Source organism: Halichoerus grypus, chromosome 11, assembly GCF_964656455.1.
Source record: "Halichoerus grypus chromosome 11, mHalGry1.hap1.1, whole genome shotgun sequence".
Lineage (NCBI taxonomy): Eukaryota > Metazoa > Chordata > Mammalia > Carnivora > Phocidae > Halichoerus > Halichoerus grypus.
In genome coordinates, this window is record NC_135722.1 from 55,918,725 (window position 1) to 55,939,947 (window position 21,223).

Here is a 21,223-nt window from a genome sequence, read left to right on the forward strand (position 1 = left end):
TATGAATCATTTTTGATTGGTGATTTTCTTTAAGTTATCGGAATGGTTGGAACTGGCAAATGTTATAGAAGAGGAGAAAGAAAAGTACCTTGGAAAACACCTATAATTAGCAGGCAGAATGAGTAACATAGAGACTGAATGGAACAATGAAGATGCTTGGTTCTTCCACTACCTAACTAACAATATCATTCTAAACAAATCACTTACTCTCTCTAGGCTACTGTTTTCCCATCTGTAAAATGTGGGGATTAGAAAAGATAATCTCAGGTTTGCTACTAAATCTACTAGTTTAAGTCCATAACCCAAAGCTAAAATTTTAGAAGCTTCTACCAACTAAAAAACACAAAAGATGCAAACCAACTGGAAAATACTATTTAAATGTTCTCAAATTAATACTCCACTTTTTAAGAACATTCCAATGGCTAAATTAAGAACAAACCAATATTCAAAAGCAGCTTTTCCCTGAAAAAGTAAGAGTTGCTTTCCTTAGGAAGCTGGAGAGACCCTGGCCTCTGGGTGCCAAAAATTATGATAAAAAAATGATTTTAAGAAATTAGAACCCTCATACATTGTTTGTGGGAATATAAAATGGTACAGCCACTTTGGAAAACAGTTTGGTCATTTCTCAAACAAGCACAGAGTTTCTATATGACCAGAAGTTCCACTCCTAGGCATATACCCAAGAGAAATGAAAACAGATACCCAACTAAAAATTTGTACAAGTACATAGCATTGTTCATAATAACCAAAAAGTAGAAATGACCCAAATGTCCATCAACTGATGAATGATAAATAAATGCAATATTATCTGTTAATAAAAAGAATGAAATACTAATGTATACTTTAACATGGATGAACTTTCAAAACATTATACTAAGGAAAAGAAGCCAGTCACAAACAAGCATATATCATATGATTCCACTTATCAGAAATGTCCAGAACAAGTAAATCTATAGAGACAGAAAATAGGTTAGTGGTTGCACAGGGTTGAAAAGGCCAAGAAGTGAGGTGGGTGGGGCAGTGCCTACTAATGGGTAAGGAGTTTTTTGGGGGGGTGATGAAAATGTTCTAAAACTGATTATGGTGATGGTTGTACAACTCAATATACCAAAAAACCATTAAATTATATACCTTAAATGGGTGAATTATATGATTTGCCTAAGTACACATATGCAAGTATCCTCAACCAGTGAAAGCCAGATCCTGGAGTGAGTGAAAAATATTTTAGATATTACTGCCGTTTGTGGCTTTCCAAAGGGCCACAGTACATAAAGAGATATGCAGTATATCTATGGTATTAATACTTCATGGGGGGAATGTGATTAGGAAAAAATGTGTTAAAAGCCTCCTTAGGGGAGAGATAATAAAAAAAAAAATTGAAAAACACTGCATTAGCAGTACAGCAAAGTAGACATAGCTCCTAAGAGTCCTGGGCCTGTGTTAATTCCATTAACCTATGTGGGTATGTTCTAGATCCCAGGGGTTTTTTGTTTTGTTTTGTTTAAGATTTTATTTATTTATTTGACAGAGAGAGACACAGCAAGAGAGGGAACACAAGCAGGGAGAGTGGGAGAGGAAGAAGCAGGCTTCCTACCGAGCAGGGAGCCTGATGCGGGGCTCGATCCCAGAACCCTGGGATCATGACCTGAGCCGAAGGCAGTGGCTTAATGACTGAGCCTCCCAGGGACCCTGATCCCAGGGTTTTTAATGCAAAGGTGATCATATTTTCTAGGATGAAATTGACTTCATATGATTTTATTTTTTCTAATATTGATTAAATACACAACTCCATTATTTCATCTGAATGCCTCCAGATCTTACATCATCAAACCCCAATCATACTATCAAACTTAACCCCATAATATTCTGAACCTAATCTACTCTTTCTCTAACTCTCAGACTTTTCTATTATTGGGCTATTGGAAAGTTCCAGTCTCTTACCAGCAAAACACCCAATATTCTCAACTGCCCTGAATCATCCCTTCATCTTCTTGTTCTAATAAAAATAGGGCTGGGGTGCCTGGGTGGCTCAGTTGGTTGAGCATCTGACTCCGGATCTCAGGATCCCAATGGGTGTGGAGCCTACTTAAAAAAATATATATGGCTATCCACAGCAGTCAGATAACAAAAAGAAATAAAAGGAATCCAAATCAGCAAGGAAGAGATCAAACTTTCACTATTTGCAGATGACATGATACTCTATAAAGAAAACCCAAAGACCCCACCAAAAGTTGTTAGAACTGATACATGAATTCAATAAAGTTGCAGGATACAAAATCAACATACAGAAATCTGTTGCATTTCTATCTACTAAAAATGAAGCAGAAAGAGAAATTAAGGAATCCCATTTACAATTCCACCAAAATCCCTAAGATACCTAGGAATAAACTTAACCAAGAGGTGAAAGACCTGAACTCTGAAAACTATAATACACTGATGAAAGAAATTGAAGATGACACAAAGAAATGGAAATATATTCTATGCTCATGGATTGGAATCATAAATACTGTTAAAATGTCTGTACTACCCAAAGCAATCTACACATTCAATGCAATCCCTATCAAAATACTGATAGCATTTTTCACAGAGCTAGAACAAACAACCCTAAAATTTGTATGGAACCACAAAAGACTCCTAATAGCCAAAGCAACCTTGAAAAAGAAAAGCAAAGCTGAAGGCATCACAATTCCAGATTTCAAGTTATATAACAAACATGTAGTAATCAAAACAGTATGGTACTGGCACAAAAAACAGATACATAGATCATGGAACAGAACAGAAAATCCAGAAATGAACCCACAACTATATGGTCAATTGATCTTCAATAAAGTAGGAAAGAATATCCAAAGGAAAAAAAGACAGTCTCTTCAAAAAATGGTGTTGGGAAAACTGGACAACATGCAGATGGATGAAAGTGGACCACTTTCTTACACCTTACATAATAAATTCAAAATTGATTAAAGACCTAAATGTGAGACATGAATCCTAAAAATCCTAGAGGAGAACATAGGCAGTAACCTCTTTGGTATCAGCCATAGCAACTTCTTACTAGATATGTCTCCTGAGGCAAGGGAAACAAAAGCAAAAATAAACCCTGGGACTTCATCAAAATCAGAAGCTCTGCACAGCGAAAGAAACAATCAACAAAACTAAAAGAGAACCTATGAAATGGGAGAAGATATTTGCAAATGACATATTTGACAGTATCCAAAATATATAAAGAACTTCTAAAACTCAACACCCAAAAAACAATCCAACTAAAACACGGACAGAAGACATGAGTAGACATTTTTCCCAAGAAGACAAAAGGATGGCCAACAGACACATGAAAAGATGTTCAACATCATTGATCATAAAGGAATTACAAATCAAAACTACAATGAGATATCACCCCACCCCTATTAGAATGGCTAAAATCAACAACACAAGAAATAACAGGTATTGACGAGGATGTGGAGAAAGGGAAACCCTCTTGCACTGTTGGTGAGAATGCAAACTGGCCTGGCTACTCTGGAAAACAGTATGGAGTTTCCTCAAAAAGTTAAAAATAGAACTACCCTACGATCCAGCAATTGCACTACTAGATATTTACCCAAAGGATACAAAAATACTAATTCAAAGGGATACATGCACCCTGATGTTTTTAGCAGCATTATCTACAATAGTCAAATTATGGAAAGAGCCCAAGTGTCCACCAACTAATGAATGGACAGAGAAGAGGTGGTATGTATAATGTATATACATACATACACACAATGGAATACTACTCAGCTATAAAAAACAATGAAACTTCACCATTTGCAACGACGTGGATTGAGCTAGAGAATATTATGCTAAGCGAAATAAATCAGTCAGAGAAAGACAAATACCATATGATTTCAATCCTTTGTGGAATTTAAGAAACAAAACAGACAAGAAAAGGGAAAAAAAAGAAAGAGACCAACCATGAAATAGACTCTTAACTATAGAGAATGAACTGATGGTTACCAGAGGGGAGGTGGGTGGGAGAATGGGTTAAACAGGGGATGGGGATTAAGGAATGCACTTGCTGTGATGAGCATTGAGTGATGTATGGAAATACTGAATCATTATATTGAACACCTGAAACTAATATTACACTGTATGTTAACTGACTGGAATTTAGTTTAAAACTTTTTAAAAATGTGGCTATCCCCTGAGGACATTACTTCTCACAGAGGCTTTGTAAAGAGGTTTTTTTCCCATTATACCAGCATATTACAGACCTTAGACATTCAATAGCAATGAGGAGAAAAGAGCATACCTACTTGTGTTTAATTTTCTATTTCTTTTGCCTGAAAATATTTTACCCTAGATTTTTGCATGACTTGCTTTTATGTATATTCAGATCTTTATTCAAACCTATGGCAAAACCATCCCTGACTACTCTAAAATAGTACCTCCTCTGTCACTACTTTCTTACTGTTTTATTTCCTTCACAGCACATGAAGAAAATAGAAAAGTAAAATAAAATTATGATTAAAATATATATCCATATAAAAGAGAAAAATATTACAAAGTATTTATAGCAGTCACCTTTAAGATTGAAAGAGTGACTTTACATATACATGTAATATCTGATTTTTCTACAATGGGTATATCCTTTTATAATCAGAATAAAGTTATCTTTAAAGAACAGATCATAGTGATAGAAATTTCAAAACAGATAAACAGAATAATGGGAGAGTTCAGCTACTTTCTTCCACCTCCAATGCCCAGGCTGAGATCCCATCAGGTGCAGAACTTTTGAGAGACATTGATATGAAGGCCACTTCCTGCTCAAGGCTAGTTGGCCATTGGCCTTACCTCACGGCAGACAGCTGCAATCTGGCCTTCATCCATGCAAGTTTCTGTCACGACATCTGTCAAAGAACCTCCAGCCAGGTATTCCATGACAACCCACAGCTCATCTCCCACGAGGTAACTGTAGGAGTACAGATAAAGGGTAAGAAGGAACAGAGTACATTGAGCCATAGCACTGGGTTTCAAAGGCTAGGCATATACACAGAGTGAACCTGCATCTCCAACAGCTGTGGAAAAGTCTAGGGTTCTTTACTCTGGGGAGAAGCAGAATCTGGGGGACAGAAATACTAACTTGATTACCTCTTAAGGATTCTCCTGGAGAAAACAAAGTAGACTGTTCTGTGAAGCCCCAAATGGCAGAACTAAGATCACTAGGTTGAAGATATAATAAAATTATATTTCATCACAACACAAAGTAATGCTTCTCAAAATTAGGCACAATTCCCACACCTCTAGAAGCATCAAGGCAGAGAGCACACAAACATTTGACAAAGGTGGGATTTGGAATCCATGTTTCCAACATTAGGGAAAGGCACTAAACGTCCTTGAGAGTTCTACTAAATCTGAGCTCCATGAGAGCAAATACTGGGTCTTGTTCAAGACTCTCTATATGTTAAAAAAAAAAAAAAGAAGAAGAAGATAGCAGGAGGGGAAGAATGAAGGGGGGGAAATCGGAGGGGGAGACGAACCATGAGAGACTATGAACTCTGAAAAACAAACTGAGGGTTCTAGAGGGGAGGGGGTTGGGGGGATGGGTTAGCCTGGTGATGGGTATTAAGGAGGGCACGTTCTGCATGGAGCACTGGGTGTTATATGCAAACAATGAATCATGGAACACTACATCAAAAACTAATGATGTAATGTATGGTGATTAACATAATAATAAAAAAATTTTTTAAAAGAATAAGTAAAAAATAAAAGGAAAACTGAAAAAAAAAAAAAGACTCTATCCCCAGAGTCCAACATAATAGATGCCAATATTCACTGAGTAAATCAATGAGGAAAATAAAAGATAATTGATTGTAAATATTAAATGAAATAATGGCTGTAAAAGCCATTTAAAAGCTATAAAGTATTATACACATAGTCATTATGCTGGCAAGATCTCCATTTTGAGCGTCTCTGATTCTAGGAATGAAATGAATTCAAGCTGCAGAGCCAAAGCCTCTTCTGGTAAGCCAAGGACTGACATTTAGTACAGTCTCCCTGCAGAGATTAGGGAGACATGAGTTAGAACCAATTGTATCACTCAGGGACTGGATCACTCAGTCCTATTGTGTGATAAATAAAAAAATCACTTAGCCTGTCTGGTCAGTTTCTTTAGCTACAGAGTAAGAAATGAAAAGAAGAATAGCCCAGAGCCCTACAGACTCTTCTGCTAGCTTCAGACAAAGAACTTATAATGGACTGGCTTGAGCTGTGTGGTATGGCATCTTATTGTCATCCTGATATTGGGACTACTGTTGGGCAGATGGAGAGACTGTTAAAAAAAAATGGCCTCCAGCGAAGGGTAAGATTTGAATCCTATTCTCTTGATTCTGAACCTAGTACTCTTTCAGTCGATTCTATATTCTTTGTAACTAAAAGTCTTGTAGTTTTTTTAATTTCCAGGAAGAATATATATGACAGATTAGGGTGTTCTTCAACAATCTCTTTTGAGAGATTATAAGGACTTGGACCAAAAGATAATTTAGGACTGGGTAAAAAGCCCTCCAATGGCATGAGCCTATTTCTTCCCTGACAAAGAATGCACATTATGTCTTCTTACCCAGCACATCAAGGAGATATCTGTGAGCTTGGACTGATCGGGGGAAGAAATATGAGGGTCCAAGAGACTATCTCCGGACACTGACAAAGCAGAGCCTCTTTACCTGGGCCCAACATGTCACTGTCAAAGCTAAGACAATGCACAACCAGATTCAGGTTGTCCCAAAAACTCGGTGGCTCTACACTGTGCCAAGGTACCTTCAAAAATCGTATCTCAAGTTAAAGCCTCAGAGCATCACATATTTGGAGAAGAACAAATATGGATGGAGTTCTCTTCTGGGACAACTCACAAAAAACAAAGATTCTAAATTACAATACCTTCATTTAATGCTCAGGGTAAGGGTACCCACTTCTGCCCCCCCACAGGAGCTCCTAGATATTTTTTTTTTCCCATACCAGACTAGGAGTTATTTGAGGGCAGGGACTGAGCCTTATTTTCTTCTGGTTTCACAGTACAAGCCTCTGGAAACACCAGCAAAGATTCGATTGATAAACAAATTTATAAATCTAATTTTATTCCCAGAACACAAATTCCTTCAACAACATGGTCATGCATTTTGTTTAGACACCTCCAGTGATAAGAGACTCATTTTTTTAATGAGACTCATATTTTTTTAATGCCCATACCCTTATTGTGCAGCTTTCATTTTTCCTTATCCTGAGCCAAAAACTGGTACCCTTATAGCCTTCAGTAGTTTGTCCAAGCTATCTTCTCTATATAGTAAGTTCTTCAAAGAGATGGGAAGGTGAATAATAACTTCCAGAGGATTTTTCAGAGCCAGTCATGATCCCGGTCATAGAGAGACAATCATCCCCCAGGAAGGAAGAAGGCTGTATTCGCTATACTTATCAACATTGTGTGTTGGGAAGGTCAAAGTCCAACTCCTTTCCTCTTTAAAGAAACTGAAGCTTACCAATGTTTTAGATGCAAAACAAGAAATCTGGCAGAATCTGGCAGAAACGAAATATAGTTGGCAATGCAGCGTAGATAATAAAGGAATTAAGAGTCCAAGACTTAGTCCAATATCACCTCCACTGGTGATGTCTCTGAAACAGGCAAGAAGCTCACTTTCTTTTTTCATATATAGGAGAAAAGAACATGATATGATGGAAAGGGCATGGATGCTGGTGCTAGGAATATTCAAATCCAAAACCCTCATTTGCTACTTACTGGCTTACTGGTCTTGGACGAGTTATTAACTTCTATGAACCTCAGTTTCTTCATCAGTAAAATACAGATAATAAACCCTACCTCACAATGAGATACTGTTCATGAAAGTGTTTGGTGCAAAGTAAAGCATAACACAAATGTTAGCTGCAACCACTATTATGTTGAAGAACAGAATTCTCATGAGCTGGAATAATGGATGGAAATAATCAAAATGGGATTTAATGATGGTTACTAAAAAGTTCTACATTACCAGTTTAAGGCAAAAATAAAAAAAGGGATCAGAGATTTTAATTGACTACAAACTTACTAGGGGTCAACAATGAAACAGGCTTCCTAAAAATAAAACAGTGAATGAAATCATTAGGTTGTGTAGAGTTTAGAACAAAAGAGAAGTCTTACTCTTTCCATACTGGCCAAACCTCAAATGAAACTACTGACTGTCAAATTTTAAGAGATTAAGACAAACTAGAAGTTATTCAGGAGGGTTAGCAGGAAAAGGAAAGACCTGAGATGTAAAATGATTTAAAGACCTACATGTCGGACTCTGGCAGATGGGCTGAAGGGCCTCTCCAAGGCAGAACAAACAGTTCTAGGATCAGCTGTTAGAAGCTACAGGGTGGTAGGGTTCACCTAACTCAGAAGGACTGCACAGCAATCAGAAGTGTCCAACAGGAATCAGGGTTGGAGGCAGAGAGCCAAGCATCATAGAAGATTCTCAAGTGGAGGCAGTTCAGCCTAGCGCCACCATCCATCAGTTCCAAAGGCTGATCTCTGTGACAGGACCTATCACTCCATACCTGTCCAAGTAGTTCACAATATTTGGGTTCTTGTTTTCCCTCATGACCAGGATCTCATTAATAATTAGCTCTTTCTTCGGCTGCTGCTGAAGGTTCATCTGCTTAATGGCCACCTGAAATCAGAGTATATTCAGTGTGCAACCAGTCACTCAACATTTACTGAGCAACAACTTAGTACCAGACCTTAAACACCAAGGAGACAGAGATGAATAAAATACAGTCTTAGCCCTTGCAGAATTCACATTAAACCAATATACTCAGTATGAGGTTCCCAGACCAGCAGCATCAACATCATTTAGCAACTAGCTGGAAATTAAAATTTTTAAGTCCCATCCAGACATACTGGATCAGAAACTATTTTAATAAACGATTCAGATGATTCTGACATGCATCAAAGTTTGAGGATCAAACTTTCTACTAATAAAATATTTATATGTGAAAAATACCTTTAAAAAATCACAATATAAAAGAGGTATGCTGTTGGGGGGGACCTGGGTGGCTCGGTCTGTTAAGTGTCTGACTCTGGATTTCGGCTCAGGTCATGATCTCAGGGTCGTGAGATCAAGCCCTGCATCAGGCTCCACACTCATTCATAGCTATTGAAAAGGACTCCTGGTATCCAGCCACCACCTCTATGTTATCCTCTGCCTGCCAGTCATCTCTCTTGCTGCTTCCAACAGTGACCTCTTTGAGGTTCATAAACCCTTTCCCATCCTCTAGGATGGCCAGACGTGTGGAGCCTGCTTAAGGTTCTCTCTCTCTCCCTCTCCCTCTCTGCCCCTCTGCTCCCCTGCTAGTGCTCTCTCTCTCAAAAAAAAAAAAAAAAAAAGAAAAGAAAAGAAAAAAAGTGGTATGTTATAACAAAAGTCCATACAAAGCGCTGTAGAAACACAAAACAGAGCAAGAATTCTTTCAATCTGGCAAGGGTTAGAGAGGCTTCAAAAAGGGGGAGAGGACTTTTTGATCTTGCTGTGGAAAGATGAGTCAGAATTGACCACATTGAGAGAGAAGAGAAAAGGGGGACGAGATCCCTAATACTTACGTATCAAAAAGAACTTTATAGGCTTTTTGTCTATAGAAATAAATGAATTCCCAAAGCACTTTTGCATCCATTTCTTCTATGTGTCATGTACTAGGTAAGGTATTCTCAGATTTATTTTATTTAATCCTCAGAGACACCCCATGAGTTAACTATTACTATTGACTCCTTTTGACAGAGAAGGAAAGCATGGTTCAGAGAGGATATGTGACTTGCATACACAGCTATTCAGTAGCAAAGTTATGATTAGAACCCTCAAAAGTGATGTCAATTTATTCTGTACACATGGCCAGATTAATCTTCCCCACAGTACACATCTGATAACACTCTCCCCTGCTCAAAATCATAAATGGCTTCTGTTTGCCTAGAGATGCTCCTCAGCCCAACATTCAAAGTTCTCATGATTTTCCTTCCCACTGTATTCCTTCACATACTCTGTGATCTGATCTCTCCACTTGGAGGACCTTGCATCCTTTTCACATGTTCAAAACCTATTTATATTTTGTGTCAGGCCAAAAGAAACCTCATTCTCTAAACCAGATAGGCTTTTTCTCTTCTTTAAGGCCTCATAAGATCATACTTATACCTCTCTTAGGGAACTTACCACATACTACCTCCATGATGATTAGTTAGAGTGTTTATCTCTAGAAGCTTGAGAGCTCATTTGAAAACTCAGAACCCCTGGTGCCAAGCACAGGACCTGACACACAGTGGTTGCTGAACAAATGTTTGTGGAAATGAAGAGAGAAAGAGAGAATTCAGTGGGTTGATAAGTACCTTGTTTTTAAATCATAAATAGTATCAGCAAGAGGCTACTCTATTCCATAGGAGAACTTCTATTATTTGTTAAACATTTATTCCCTAGAGATATTTTCTTTTTCCTGCTTAACAGAAAAGAACATGAACACCTAACAGAATAAGTAAATCAGTCTTTCCAGAAGCAGCAAGAAGTGTTAAAAAAATGAATAACCCACATTTTTATGGGGAAAAAAACCCATGGCTCTTATTTCTTAAGTATAGGCAGTCTTCTGCAGAGATCCAGTTCATCAGTAAGAATAGAAATGATTCTTTTAAACACTTTTACTACTTCTATTCCTTATCTCAAGTTAGAAAAATTTGCTTTGGAGGGGTGTCTCCTATCAGGTTAGGCTTCTGGTCTGGCTGTAGCTTTCTATAATGTTTGGTTATTAGCTTTTTCTTTTTTTTTTTTTTTTAATGTTTTTTATTTATTTATTCATGAAAGTCAGAGAGAGAGAGAGAGGCAGAGGCAGAGGGAGAAGCAGGCTCCCCGCCTAGCAGGGAGCCCGATGTGGGACTCGATCCCAGAACCCTGGGATCATCACCTGAGCCAAAGGCAGACACTTAACCATCTAAGCCACCCAGGCGCCCCAATTATTAGCTTTTTCTAATGTCTGAAGAGTAACACATTGATCTAAAGATATATTACATTAAGTATAGTGAGCCCTTATAACATATATTAAGATCTGGAGGCAAAGGAATGCCTTTGGAGTTCGTCTGGCCATCCTAGAGGATGGGAAAGGGTTTATGAACCTCAAAGAGGTCACTGTTGGAAGCAGCAAGAGAGATGACTGGCAGGCAGAGGATAACACAGAGGTGGTGGCTGGATACCAGGAGTCCTTTTCAATAGCTATCCACTAACCATGGGCTAGGCTAAATGTCCTTCACCCAATCAGTCCCTTTTAGGCCAGCAGATAGCATTCCTATAACAGAAAAAGAACTGGGTTTGAGTGCTGAGGACCTAAGCTCTGGGGCTATCACTTACTGACCTTGACCAATCAAAAGCTCTCTGTGCCTTGGTCTCTCCATCAATACACCAAGGATAATAATCCCAACCCTGGTTCCCCTCTTTGCAGGATTGTTTTGAGGACTAAATAGGAGATAGTGGCCAATGTGTTACTCAAATATAAGTAAAAATTTTAAATAATAAAGGAAGACAACAATAAAAATGCAAATTGTAGTAATAACTGCATTTGAGGAATATCCGGTACTGAGCAGCAAGAATGACAACATCAACAGGAACAACAACAAAAACTAACCACCATTCCACCAATACTGTTTATTCAATGCTTACCCTGTGCCAGGTGCTATGTTAGGTACTCTAGTTATGTTATCTCAGTAAAAAGCTAACAACAACCCTCCAAGTAAAAATCATTACCTGTATTTTCAGGTAAGGGAATTGAAACTAAGACTTACAAGAAAATTGCCCAACATCATAATCAATGCCCTCAGGTCCATATGACTCCAAAGTCTCTTCCACTCTATTCTTTCTATTAAACACATTCCCTCTAAAAATGGGTTTGAAAAGTAATTGTGTAACTGGGAGACTTCCTGGCACTAACATGCTAAGCTTCCTATATGTGACAGACAATAGTTCTGCTCTTCCCAGTGGATACCCCCCAATAAGCACTCACTCACAAAGACTGAGAGCATCTCGCCAGCTCCACTAAATATTTATACTCCCTGGGGCAGGAAATGAGGCCTTCCTGACCACACTGCATTAGCCACACTAATGGACTTGCTTCCATTCATAGTTTTGTAACCACAAGGCAGGCATATAGTGAAGTCAAGTTTTTGTTTCCTATGGCCAAGTTCTCACACATGCAGGCTCCAGGCCTTTCCAGGAACTGCCCATCACCAGCGTGTCTCCCATCAAGGGCTGTAGGGCCCCAGAGGCCAGAAACATGACAAAGGACCTAGAACCTAGTCTCAGCTCTGCTGTGGACTTGCAGTCTGGAGAGTGCAGGTTTAGGCTTTAGAATCAAGATTCTAACCCAGTCCTTGCTAACTGCTGGTAGCATAAACCTGCAAAAGTTATTTAAACTCCCTGAGCCTCAAATTTCTAATCAGTAAAAAGGAAATAATATTACCTACCTCCCAGGGTTCTTCTTAGGATCGGTATAACCACCTCTTTTCTATCTCTAGATAGAAAAGCCTCCAATTCACCATGTTTAAAACTGGCACAACGATACCATCCTTCCTTACTCACCATTACTTTAATGCAGGTTCCCATCCTCCAATCTGTTCTCCACACTACAAGACTTTTACATGTACCCAATGGAAAGTGTGGTCTCTAACACTTATATATGATTTTATTGTCTGCGTGCCTGCACAGGACTCAGTATTTCACATAGTTCTTAGCACAAAGTGTGGCATAAGACATATCTTCAGCAATTGCTTTATGGAACAAATAAAAACTAATAAATATGTTATTTTCTATGTAATAAAAACTTTAATTCTTAAAGTTTACGATGTATTTTCACATGCATTTCTTTACTGAATTCTTTCAACACTTTCAGTAGGTAGATGTTATCATGCACATTTTATAAATAAATAAAATTCAGGCTCAGAGAAGTCAAATGACTTGCTCAAAATTACTTAAACATCTACCAAACAGTAAACATCTAGGTTGCTGAATTCTCATCTCAAAGCACAATGCAGAAATCTTTAATCACAATAATTACCCTCAACAGAGCCTCAATATTTGGTTTAGATGCTTGTAAAAGACTCACAAGAGCAAGGTGAAATATGTGCTATCCCTATTAACCATGCCTTCTCCAGTATACCAGGAGGTTTCAACCACCAAACATATACAAGCAGGTCCTAGCAGCCTCGCTCCGAGGAGCCCGACTCTAAGACTGGAACAGAAGGTCTCTCTCACAACCTCTGAGTCCCAGTATTCTATGAACTAAGAACTTCCTTAGGCAGCTCCCATCCACAGCACACCCGCCAACAATCCTGCTCTGCAACCAAGAGTAGAATGCAAGAAAACCTCAAGTACTCTATATTCCCTTTACGGCTTCCTTTTGCTGAAGATCTTGGGTCAGCAGGCCTTAGCAAAGAAGTCAGAGCTCTCTCAGCTTAATGAAATGAAAGAGACAAAGAGGTGCCTCCAAATGAGGACTTCAATGTCAACTGGAATCCTGGGCACAGAGTAATGGAAGGACCACTAGATTAGGAGTCAAGAGACATGTGTTTAAATCTCTTCTACATCAGGAGTGCCTGGGTGGCTCAGTCAATTGAACGTCCAACTCTTGATTTCAGCTCAGGTCATGATCTCAGGGTTGTGGGATTGAGCCCTGCATAGGGTTCCACACTTGGTGCAGAGTCTACTTGGGATTCTCTCTCTTCCTCTCCCTCCACCCCTCCCCCCTGCTCACTTGCTCACTCTAAATAAATAAATCTTTAAAGACAAAAAAGTTAAATCTCTTCCACATCAGATTTCTCTAACAAATACCAAACTTATATACACAATAGCCCACTAGGCAGTTCCACAAGAAGGTCTCTCAGGCAGTATCCAACTTCTTTAAACCTACACCTCCACCTTTTTACTTTCTCCTTGACCAGGATCACTCAATTGTGAGTCATTCTCACATTCAGTCACTCACCAAAAAATCTCAAATCTATCTAAGTACCTCTCAAATCCAGCCACTTCCCCCCATTCATACTATGCTACCACCTTAGTCCAAACCATCATCTCTCACCTAGAATTACACAATAACCTCCTGACTCACCTGTTCCAAGCTTATCTCCTCCAATCTGTTCTCCACACTGTAGCCACAGAGACTTTTTCCAAAATCTGTAAATCTCATCATGTTACTACTCTGTTTAGTTCTAGTCTGCTATAGTAAGAAACTAGAAGTATTCCTATTGAGCTAAGAAGGACTAAAAATTAACCAAAAATAAATAAATAAATAATAATAATAATAATAAAACGGTAGGACTGAAGGAGCAATAGTTGGTGGTTAATACTCACCTCCTGTCCTGTGGCCACATCCATTGCAGTGTACACAGTGCCTGAAGCACTGAACAACAGGTGAGAGAGAGAGAAAGACAAAAAACATAGGTATTAAATGAAGTGACATCTGTCAAATGCAGCTTTACATACAATCTGGCAATGCAAGTGTTAATAACAACAGCAGCAAAAATAATCCTCCCCAACACCCCCTCCTCTATTCTCATGTGTGAGAGGCAGTATGTGGTAGAAAGAGAATGCAGGCTCTAGTGGCCAACACCCAAGTTCCAATCTGAAACATCTGCCTAGTACCGACTAGCTATATGACCTTGAACAAGTTAATTTCTCTGAGCTTCACTTTCCTCATCGGTAAAGATAAGAGATAAGACAATTTAAATCAATTAGTTCATAAAGCACTTAGCCAAGTGCCTAGAATATAAAATAGGTCTTCAATATATGCTAGTTTCCTGCTCTTGCTTCCTCTCCTCTTCTCCATCACCCTTGACAGGTTCCTTTACCCCTTATGGCCTCAAACTTCATCTGTAAACCTCGGTAAGATAAGATCTATAGTTTTCAACCAGGGGTGAGGAGTGAGGGAAAAGGGGCCCAAGGGAAATTTGCAGAATGAGGTGAGGGGATGGCTTATATTTTTAGCAAAAAGAGGTATGGACTTCTGGGGTAACAGTAATGATCTGTTTCTTAATGTAGGTACTGGTTACATGGGTGTGTTCATTTTCTAAAAATTCACTGAGTTGTACACTTATGTGTGTTATAGTCAACTATATTTTACATTAAAAAACTATAACTAAAAAACTAGAAAAATAATCTCATGGTGCCTTTCCTGCTTTTATACTATGGACCTTTAGAACAGTATTTTCAAACATTTATCATATAAGAGGATATGAGTTTTATTTTGCAGTTTATATTGTAAAATAGGTTATTTTTCATTTTTTCAAACACAAAATATTAAATGTTTTTTCCAACACATATGCTCCCAGAAAATCTGATATAATTTTTATCCCATCTCCAAGGTAAAAACAATCTCACTATACATATATGTGTATATGTATAATATACATACATACACACACATATACACACTCACACATACAAACAGAGAGAAAGAGAGTAAGAGGAAGGGAGGCAGAGAAATACTATGAATAATGGCAGGAAAGCAATCATGTCCATTCTAAATATCTGAAAACTTCACTTTATAATCATGAACCCTGTATATTTGTAGGTGAGTGATATACAACAATATTTGTAATTGTACATGTCATACATCAGATATATTATGTACAATTTGAAGAAATTTTAAAGTCTACGTTATTACCAAAATGCATTCTAGGCAAGCCCTGAGATTATGCTATCCAGAGAAGTCAGGTCAATTTAGGGAGAAAAGTCACTTGTAAGTATGCCTTGAGGCTAGAAATTATGGTCACCAGCTTCCACACCACCACTCTTTAGTTGGAAGCCTACCTACCACGCCAGGAAATTGTGATCATAATATATGGGCTATAAGAATTGGATTATTTGTATTGGCAGTTACCTTCCCATTGCCTGTCATTCTATCTTTAGCCATTTTCTGTCATAAAGCTGGTGTCTATCTTCCTACACCCATCCTCCCCCATCCTACCAGAAGCATCATTCTTAAAGGGCAAATATGCCCAGGCCCCAGGGGACTGGACATTTTGGGACTATGTCTCCATGATTACAGAGGTCTAGAAGTCAGGCCCACTAGTTAATACTTGATTATTTCTACCTTGAAAAGACATATGAATTCCAGGTCCAAAAAAAAAAAAGAAACTTCAGGTCTTAAAGGGGGAAAAAAGCAAACAAAAATTATAATAGTACCAATTCCTCATATTTGTGTGGCATTTCTTTAACTTGTTTTTTAAGTAGGCTCCATGCCCAACATGGGGCCTGAACTCACGACCCTGAGATCAAAACTTGCATGCTCTACTGACTGAGCCAGCCAGATACCCTGGCATTTATATTTTAAAATCATGGAAAGGGGAAACATCAGCATAGGTGCTTAATAAATATTTCATTCCTCCCTTAGCACTAACAGAACTGTCAAGTAAGCAAGGAAAAAAACATTTTGCAGATGTTGCTTATTTATGGGCCACATACATCTGAATGAAAAAAAAAAAGGTCAGAAGTTCTGGAGGTGAAAGGCTCTGAGTCCACAACCTCTCCCTGAAATTTATGGATGAAGAAACTGAAGTCCAGAAATGGGACCTGACGTGCCCATACTTGTCTGTGTACCTTTCTGCTACATTCTTAGTATCTCAATGTAATTACTAAAGGAAATGCCATCCCAGATTATTTTGAGGCAAGCAAAATAATTTCTCTTCAAGGTGTTAACTACCTTATACCAGTTCAGACTCACAAAAGCATGTCTAGTAGGAAAAGTACTGGACCAGGAAAAGATAAGATCCACTCATGTCCAGGGTGATTTCAAGGATTAAATTAAACAACAGATGCAAATAACAGATGTAAGCTGTAGAATGCTGTACAAATATATCATTATATAATGCAATGCTTTATCTTATTTTTGAATATTCTTGGATGCACAAGAAAGAAAACTGAAACAGAAAACTTCAAAGACTTCATTAGCAACAATGCTTTCATGAAATTAACACTGAGAGCTTTCTACAAATCAGGTACTTTTTTTCCAGTTTCTTTTTAATTTTAGCTACTTGGGTAGGTCTGCAGAAATCTTATTATTTTGCTTTTTTATACAGAGGTATAACTTAACTAAAGTAATCTGCACAAATCTTAAAGTGTACAACTTGATGATTTTTCAATATGTACACACCCATGTGTTCACCACTAAGATCACCCCCAAAGGTTCCTTATGCTCCTTCCCAATTCACATGCCCTTCCCAGACATGACCATTATTCTGCATAAATTAGTTTTGCCTATTCTTGAACTTCATATAAACAAAATCATACAGTTTCTGCTCTTTTATATCTGGCTTCTTTTGCTCAAAATAATGGCCAGTTTTAAGACTTATCAAAGTATATTATAATTTTGTGTTTGACAGTCTCTTTCCATAAACATGAGGTCTTTGAAGACAAAGTTTGTGTCAGATTCATAGCTGTATTCATACTGCCTAGCACATAAACAGGAACTCGGTTAAGATCTGCTGAGTTCAGTACACTGAGGGCAGCATGCAAGATGCAGAGAAGAAATCAGAGAACAGACATGAATCCTGGCATCCACCTAGAAAAACAGGTCCCATTACACTAGGAGAAGGGTCTGCAGTTTGGAGCCTTCCATCTCATATTAGTGCTGGTACGTCTCAGTGCCAGGTAAACAGGGTTAATCTGAAAAAGCAGAGCTGTAATTTGGGAAGCAGGTTTTGTGCTAAGAAAATAAATGGTTTTTGCATTCTCACTGAAGGGTTATTTTTAGCAACATGACCAGCTAATGGCACATCTCTCATACTAAGCATAATTCTGCCAAACCTGAAGTCAGCCTAACATAACACCTTCAAATGGGTGAGGGATGAGGTAGAGAAAGAACAAGGTTTATGAGAGGCAATACAAAAGCAAAATCATATATACAAACATACACAATTTTTAAGTCATTTCTCTAGGGAAAGAAAATGCCCCCCTACTAACCCTTGTCCAATCTTCTCAAACCGCGTATATTTCTTCTTAGGATCGCCCACACTCACTATGCTCCCTTTGAAAGAAACAGAGACCATGAATCATTTTTTCCCAGATCAAGATACAAAATAGGCCCCATATTCCCCCAAATCCTGCAGCTGGCAAGGATTAAAGAACTACCTCCAATGCCCAAAGCCATACTAAGCAGGTCCTTAGCTTTTACCTGTAAGTTCCAACCAAAAGTTTCAACTCCTTACTGCTTTTATTCACAGTTCATTCATTTTTAAATTCATTCACTCAATAAACACTTAATCATTTAATATGCTCGCTTACTATGTACAAGCCCTATGTTGAATACTAAGAATAAAGGGATAGATGAGACACAGTTAAAATAGTCCCTGCTCTCAAGAAGCTCAGTCTCATGGAGGAGACATGAAAGTTCCATGAAAATACAATTGCTGCAATACAGAAAGAGGCATAAAATACAGACTGGAAAGGCTTCAGAAAGGAAGTGATATCTGGACTGATTTTTATAGGTAAGTAGGAGTTAGCCAGAAAGTCAGAGAAGAGGTTACAGCAGGCAGTAATTCAAGTGCAAAGATAGAGAGGTGTGAGGGAGGTTGGGTTTCACAACTTATATTGTAGAAATGGTGAAACTGAGGCCCACAGAAGAAAATACTTCCCCCCAAGGTCACACATCAAACTGGTGTCAGAGCTAAGATTAGGAGTTTGGTTTTCAGTCTCCCAGTCCAGTGTGCTCTCCCTAACACCAATTACTAAGATTTGATACTTTTCACATATATCTCATCTGATTTATAAGTAAGAGAGGTATTAACATCCCTATTTAAAAGATAAGCAAAAGGAGGCCTAGAGAACAGTACAAAATTGCCCAAGACCCGTCAGTGGCAGGGCTGGGGTTTCAACCCAAGTGCCCTTAACTCTCAGGCCAGTCTGCTTTTCATAATTCTATGTTCTAAGTATGATTGCTTTAAAACAAATCTGGTTCAGAGAAAAATACTATATATAGGAGTAAACAGATGGCTAGGTAAGTGGCTTTTACTTCATCATTTCATAAGGGCTCTGGGCAAGGGCAACTTTTAAAAGAGTGAAATTTTCTAAAAAATCAAACAAGAATCATCAGGAAGAAATTGAGAGCTGCTAAGCTAAAGAACCAGAAACCTAGGCTTTTGAGAGCAGTGCTAGTTTGTGGATTTGGCCAAAACAGTCACATCAAATCTCCTTTAGAAGTAAATAGGTACAAAGGATAAATGAAAGGTCACATCAAATTTTTCCAAGCCCAAAGGTCAATGTAGTCCCTCCTTCTAATATGAATTCTCTTGCAGTTTACTGAAACACAGAAACAAGGTACTCTAATATACCCCACTTCTGGCCACTAAAGAAAGCAAAATGGAAGTTTCCACCTGAGAGCAAGAGGCAGCATGCTCTAATTACAGGAGCACAAGTTGGGCTCTGACCCCAGCCCTGTCACTTTCTGGCTGTGTGATCTTGGGCAGGGTATTTAGCATTCCTGAGCCTCAAATACCTTAACTGCAAGAAATGAAGATTATAATGTCTGTCTTCACAGGGTTAATATGAGCAATAAAGGAACCAAAAAAAAAAAAATCAAGAAAATACCCTGCTTGTCATTTGGTACACAGTACAGGCTCACAAAATGTTAGTTTCTCTTCCCTCTTTCCCTACAACCAAGATGGCAGACCAGTCTTTTCCTAAGTCAATGGCAAGCATCAGTAATCACAGCAATCTTTCCTACCAGGTATGGGCAAGGCCTCAGTCTTTCTCAACACAACATTCCAGACTATTCACTAGATAAAAGCTATTTTTCATCTCCATAACCCATGCCTAAGGTTGAGCGATGCCTAGCCCTCGAAGTATGCTATCCACTCTCCTCAATTCCCATCCTAACGTGATATCCAATCGTGGCTGCTGAGACAGAGGAGGTGGGTGCAGGGGTAAGGTGAGAAGCACACCTTATGTGGCTAGGGTATCAAGCATAGTCAGCCAGCCACATAGACCAAGCCTAGGGTCAGGATCCTTTTAGCAATGTTTTTCCATTTTTGTGCTCATTCAGTCACATACAAAAGGAAAGTTCAGAAAGCTACAAAGTGCTTACGTAATTTCTCCAAGATCTCCTCATCAGACATTTTAGGCTTCTTCTTCTGCTTCTCAGTATTCCGGGTCAGAGCATCTGGTGGAGTGGTATTATTCTCAGTAGGTGAAATAGGAGATGTAGCCGCATCCCGAGTTGGAGTAACAGGAAGCGGTTCTATCACAGACCGTGTGTATACCTGTATTGTTGGTGCAAGAATTTGGCAAGGCCAATCTTTGTTAGCACACGAGACACTCGGGAGCCTCTTACACATGTATGTGTTAGAATATCCACAGAAGAACAAATCCCAATAAACTCATCCCTTCTCCTAGGTCAAAATCTATGTTCCTCCTCCTCTGTGCCCAGGCCCATTCTCTGTGGGTGGAATGGCCTTCCTTGTTCTCACTATACACAACATAAATTAGGAATTAACAAGGTCTTTTTAGGGCATCTGGGTGGCTCAGTTGTTAAGTGTCTGCCTTCGGCTCAGGTCATGATCCCAGGGTCCTGGGATCGGGTCCCATGTCGGGCTCCCTGCTCCGCGGGAAGCCTGCTTCCTCTCCCACTCCCCCTGCTTGTGTTCCCTCTCTCGCTGTGTCTCTCTCTGTCAAATAAATGAAATCTTAATAAATAAATAAATAAATAAATAAAACAAAATGCAAAACAATGTCTTTTTAGAAAGGAATGCCATGAAGATCAAATTTATTAATTCATTTTTCACTCAGTATTTATTGTCTTTCTGATACCTGCCAAGAACTAAGCACTACCAATTCATGTATATTTCTTCTATTTTTGAGAAGTTCATGGTTTAAAAGAACATGCTTGCAAACTGAAAAAAGGCCGTATCAATGTGAGCTATCTTGGCAACTCCCCAATTTTGAAGCTCATTTTCGTTAAGGTGACTTTGTGACCTATAGAAAGGGTGATTCCACAGATCCTGTTTGTAAGTTCTCATCCTAAACGGTCATCTAAACCCCTTGAATTTCCCCACAGTATCTCCTATAGTCAGTCAACCAACTTCTGCTTGAATACCTCCCTGAATGCTCTACTCCAAAGGCACCTTTTTTTGTATTATCACAGAGTTTAAGCCCTAAATCATTCTTCCATTATAAAGCTCTTGTCATATAAAAAGTCCAAACAGAGAAACACT

General features: G+C 38.7%; 1 protein-coding gene across 6 annotated transcripts in view; it reads right to left on the reverse strand.

Annotated features, from left to right (window-relative positions):
* PAK1 (p21 (RAC1) activated kinase 1) overlaps positions 1 to 21,223 on the reverse strand; it is a 145,563-nt gene that overhangs the window by 10,328 nt on the left and 114,012 nt on the right. For all 6 annotated transcript variants that reach the window (XM_036073007.2, XM_078058582.1, XM_036073006.2 and 3 more), the window contains 5 exons: positions 20,098 to 20,272; positions 17,979 to 18,042; positions 14,370 to 14,418; positions 8,557 to 8,669; positions 4,825 to 4,942 (listed from right to left, as the gene is read on the reverse strand). In XM_036073007.2, coding sequence (XP_035928900.1) covers positions 4,825 to 4,942; positions 8,557 to 8,669; positions 14,370 to 14,418; positions 17,979 to 18,042; positions 20,098 to 20,272 — 519 coding nt within the window. The remainder of the gene's footprint in view (positions 1 to 4,824; positions 4,943 to 8,556; positions 8,670 to 14,369; positions 14,419 to 17,978; positions 18,043 to 20,097; positions 20,273 to 21,223) is intronic.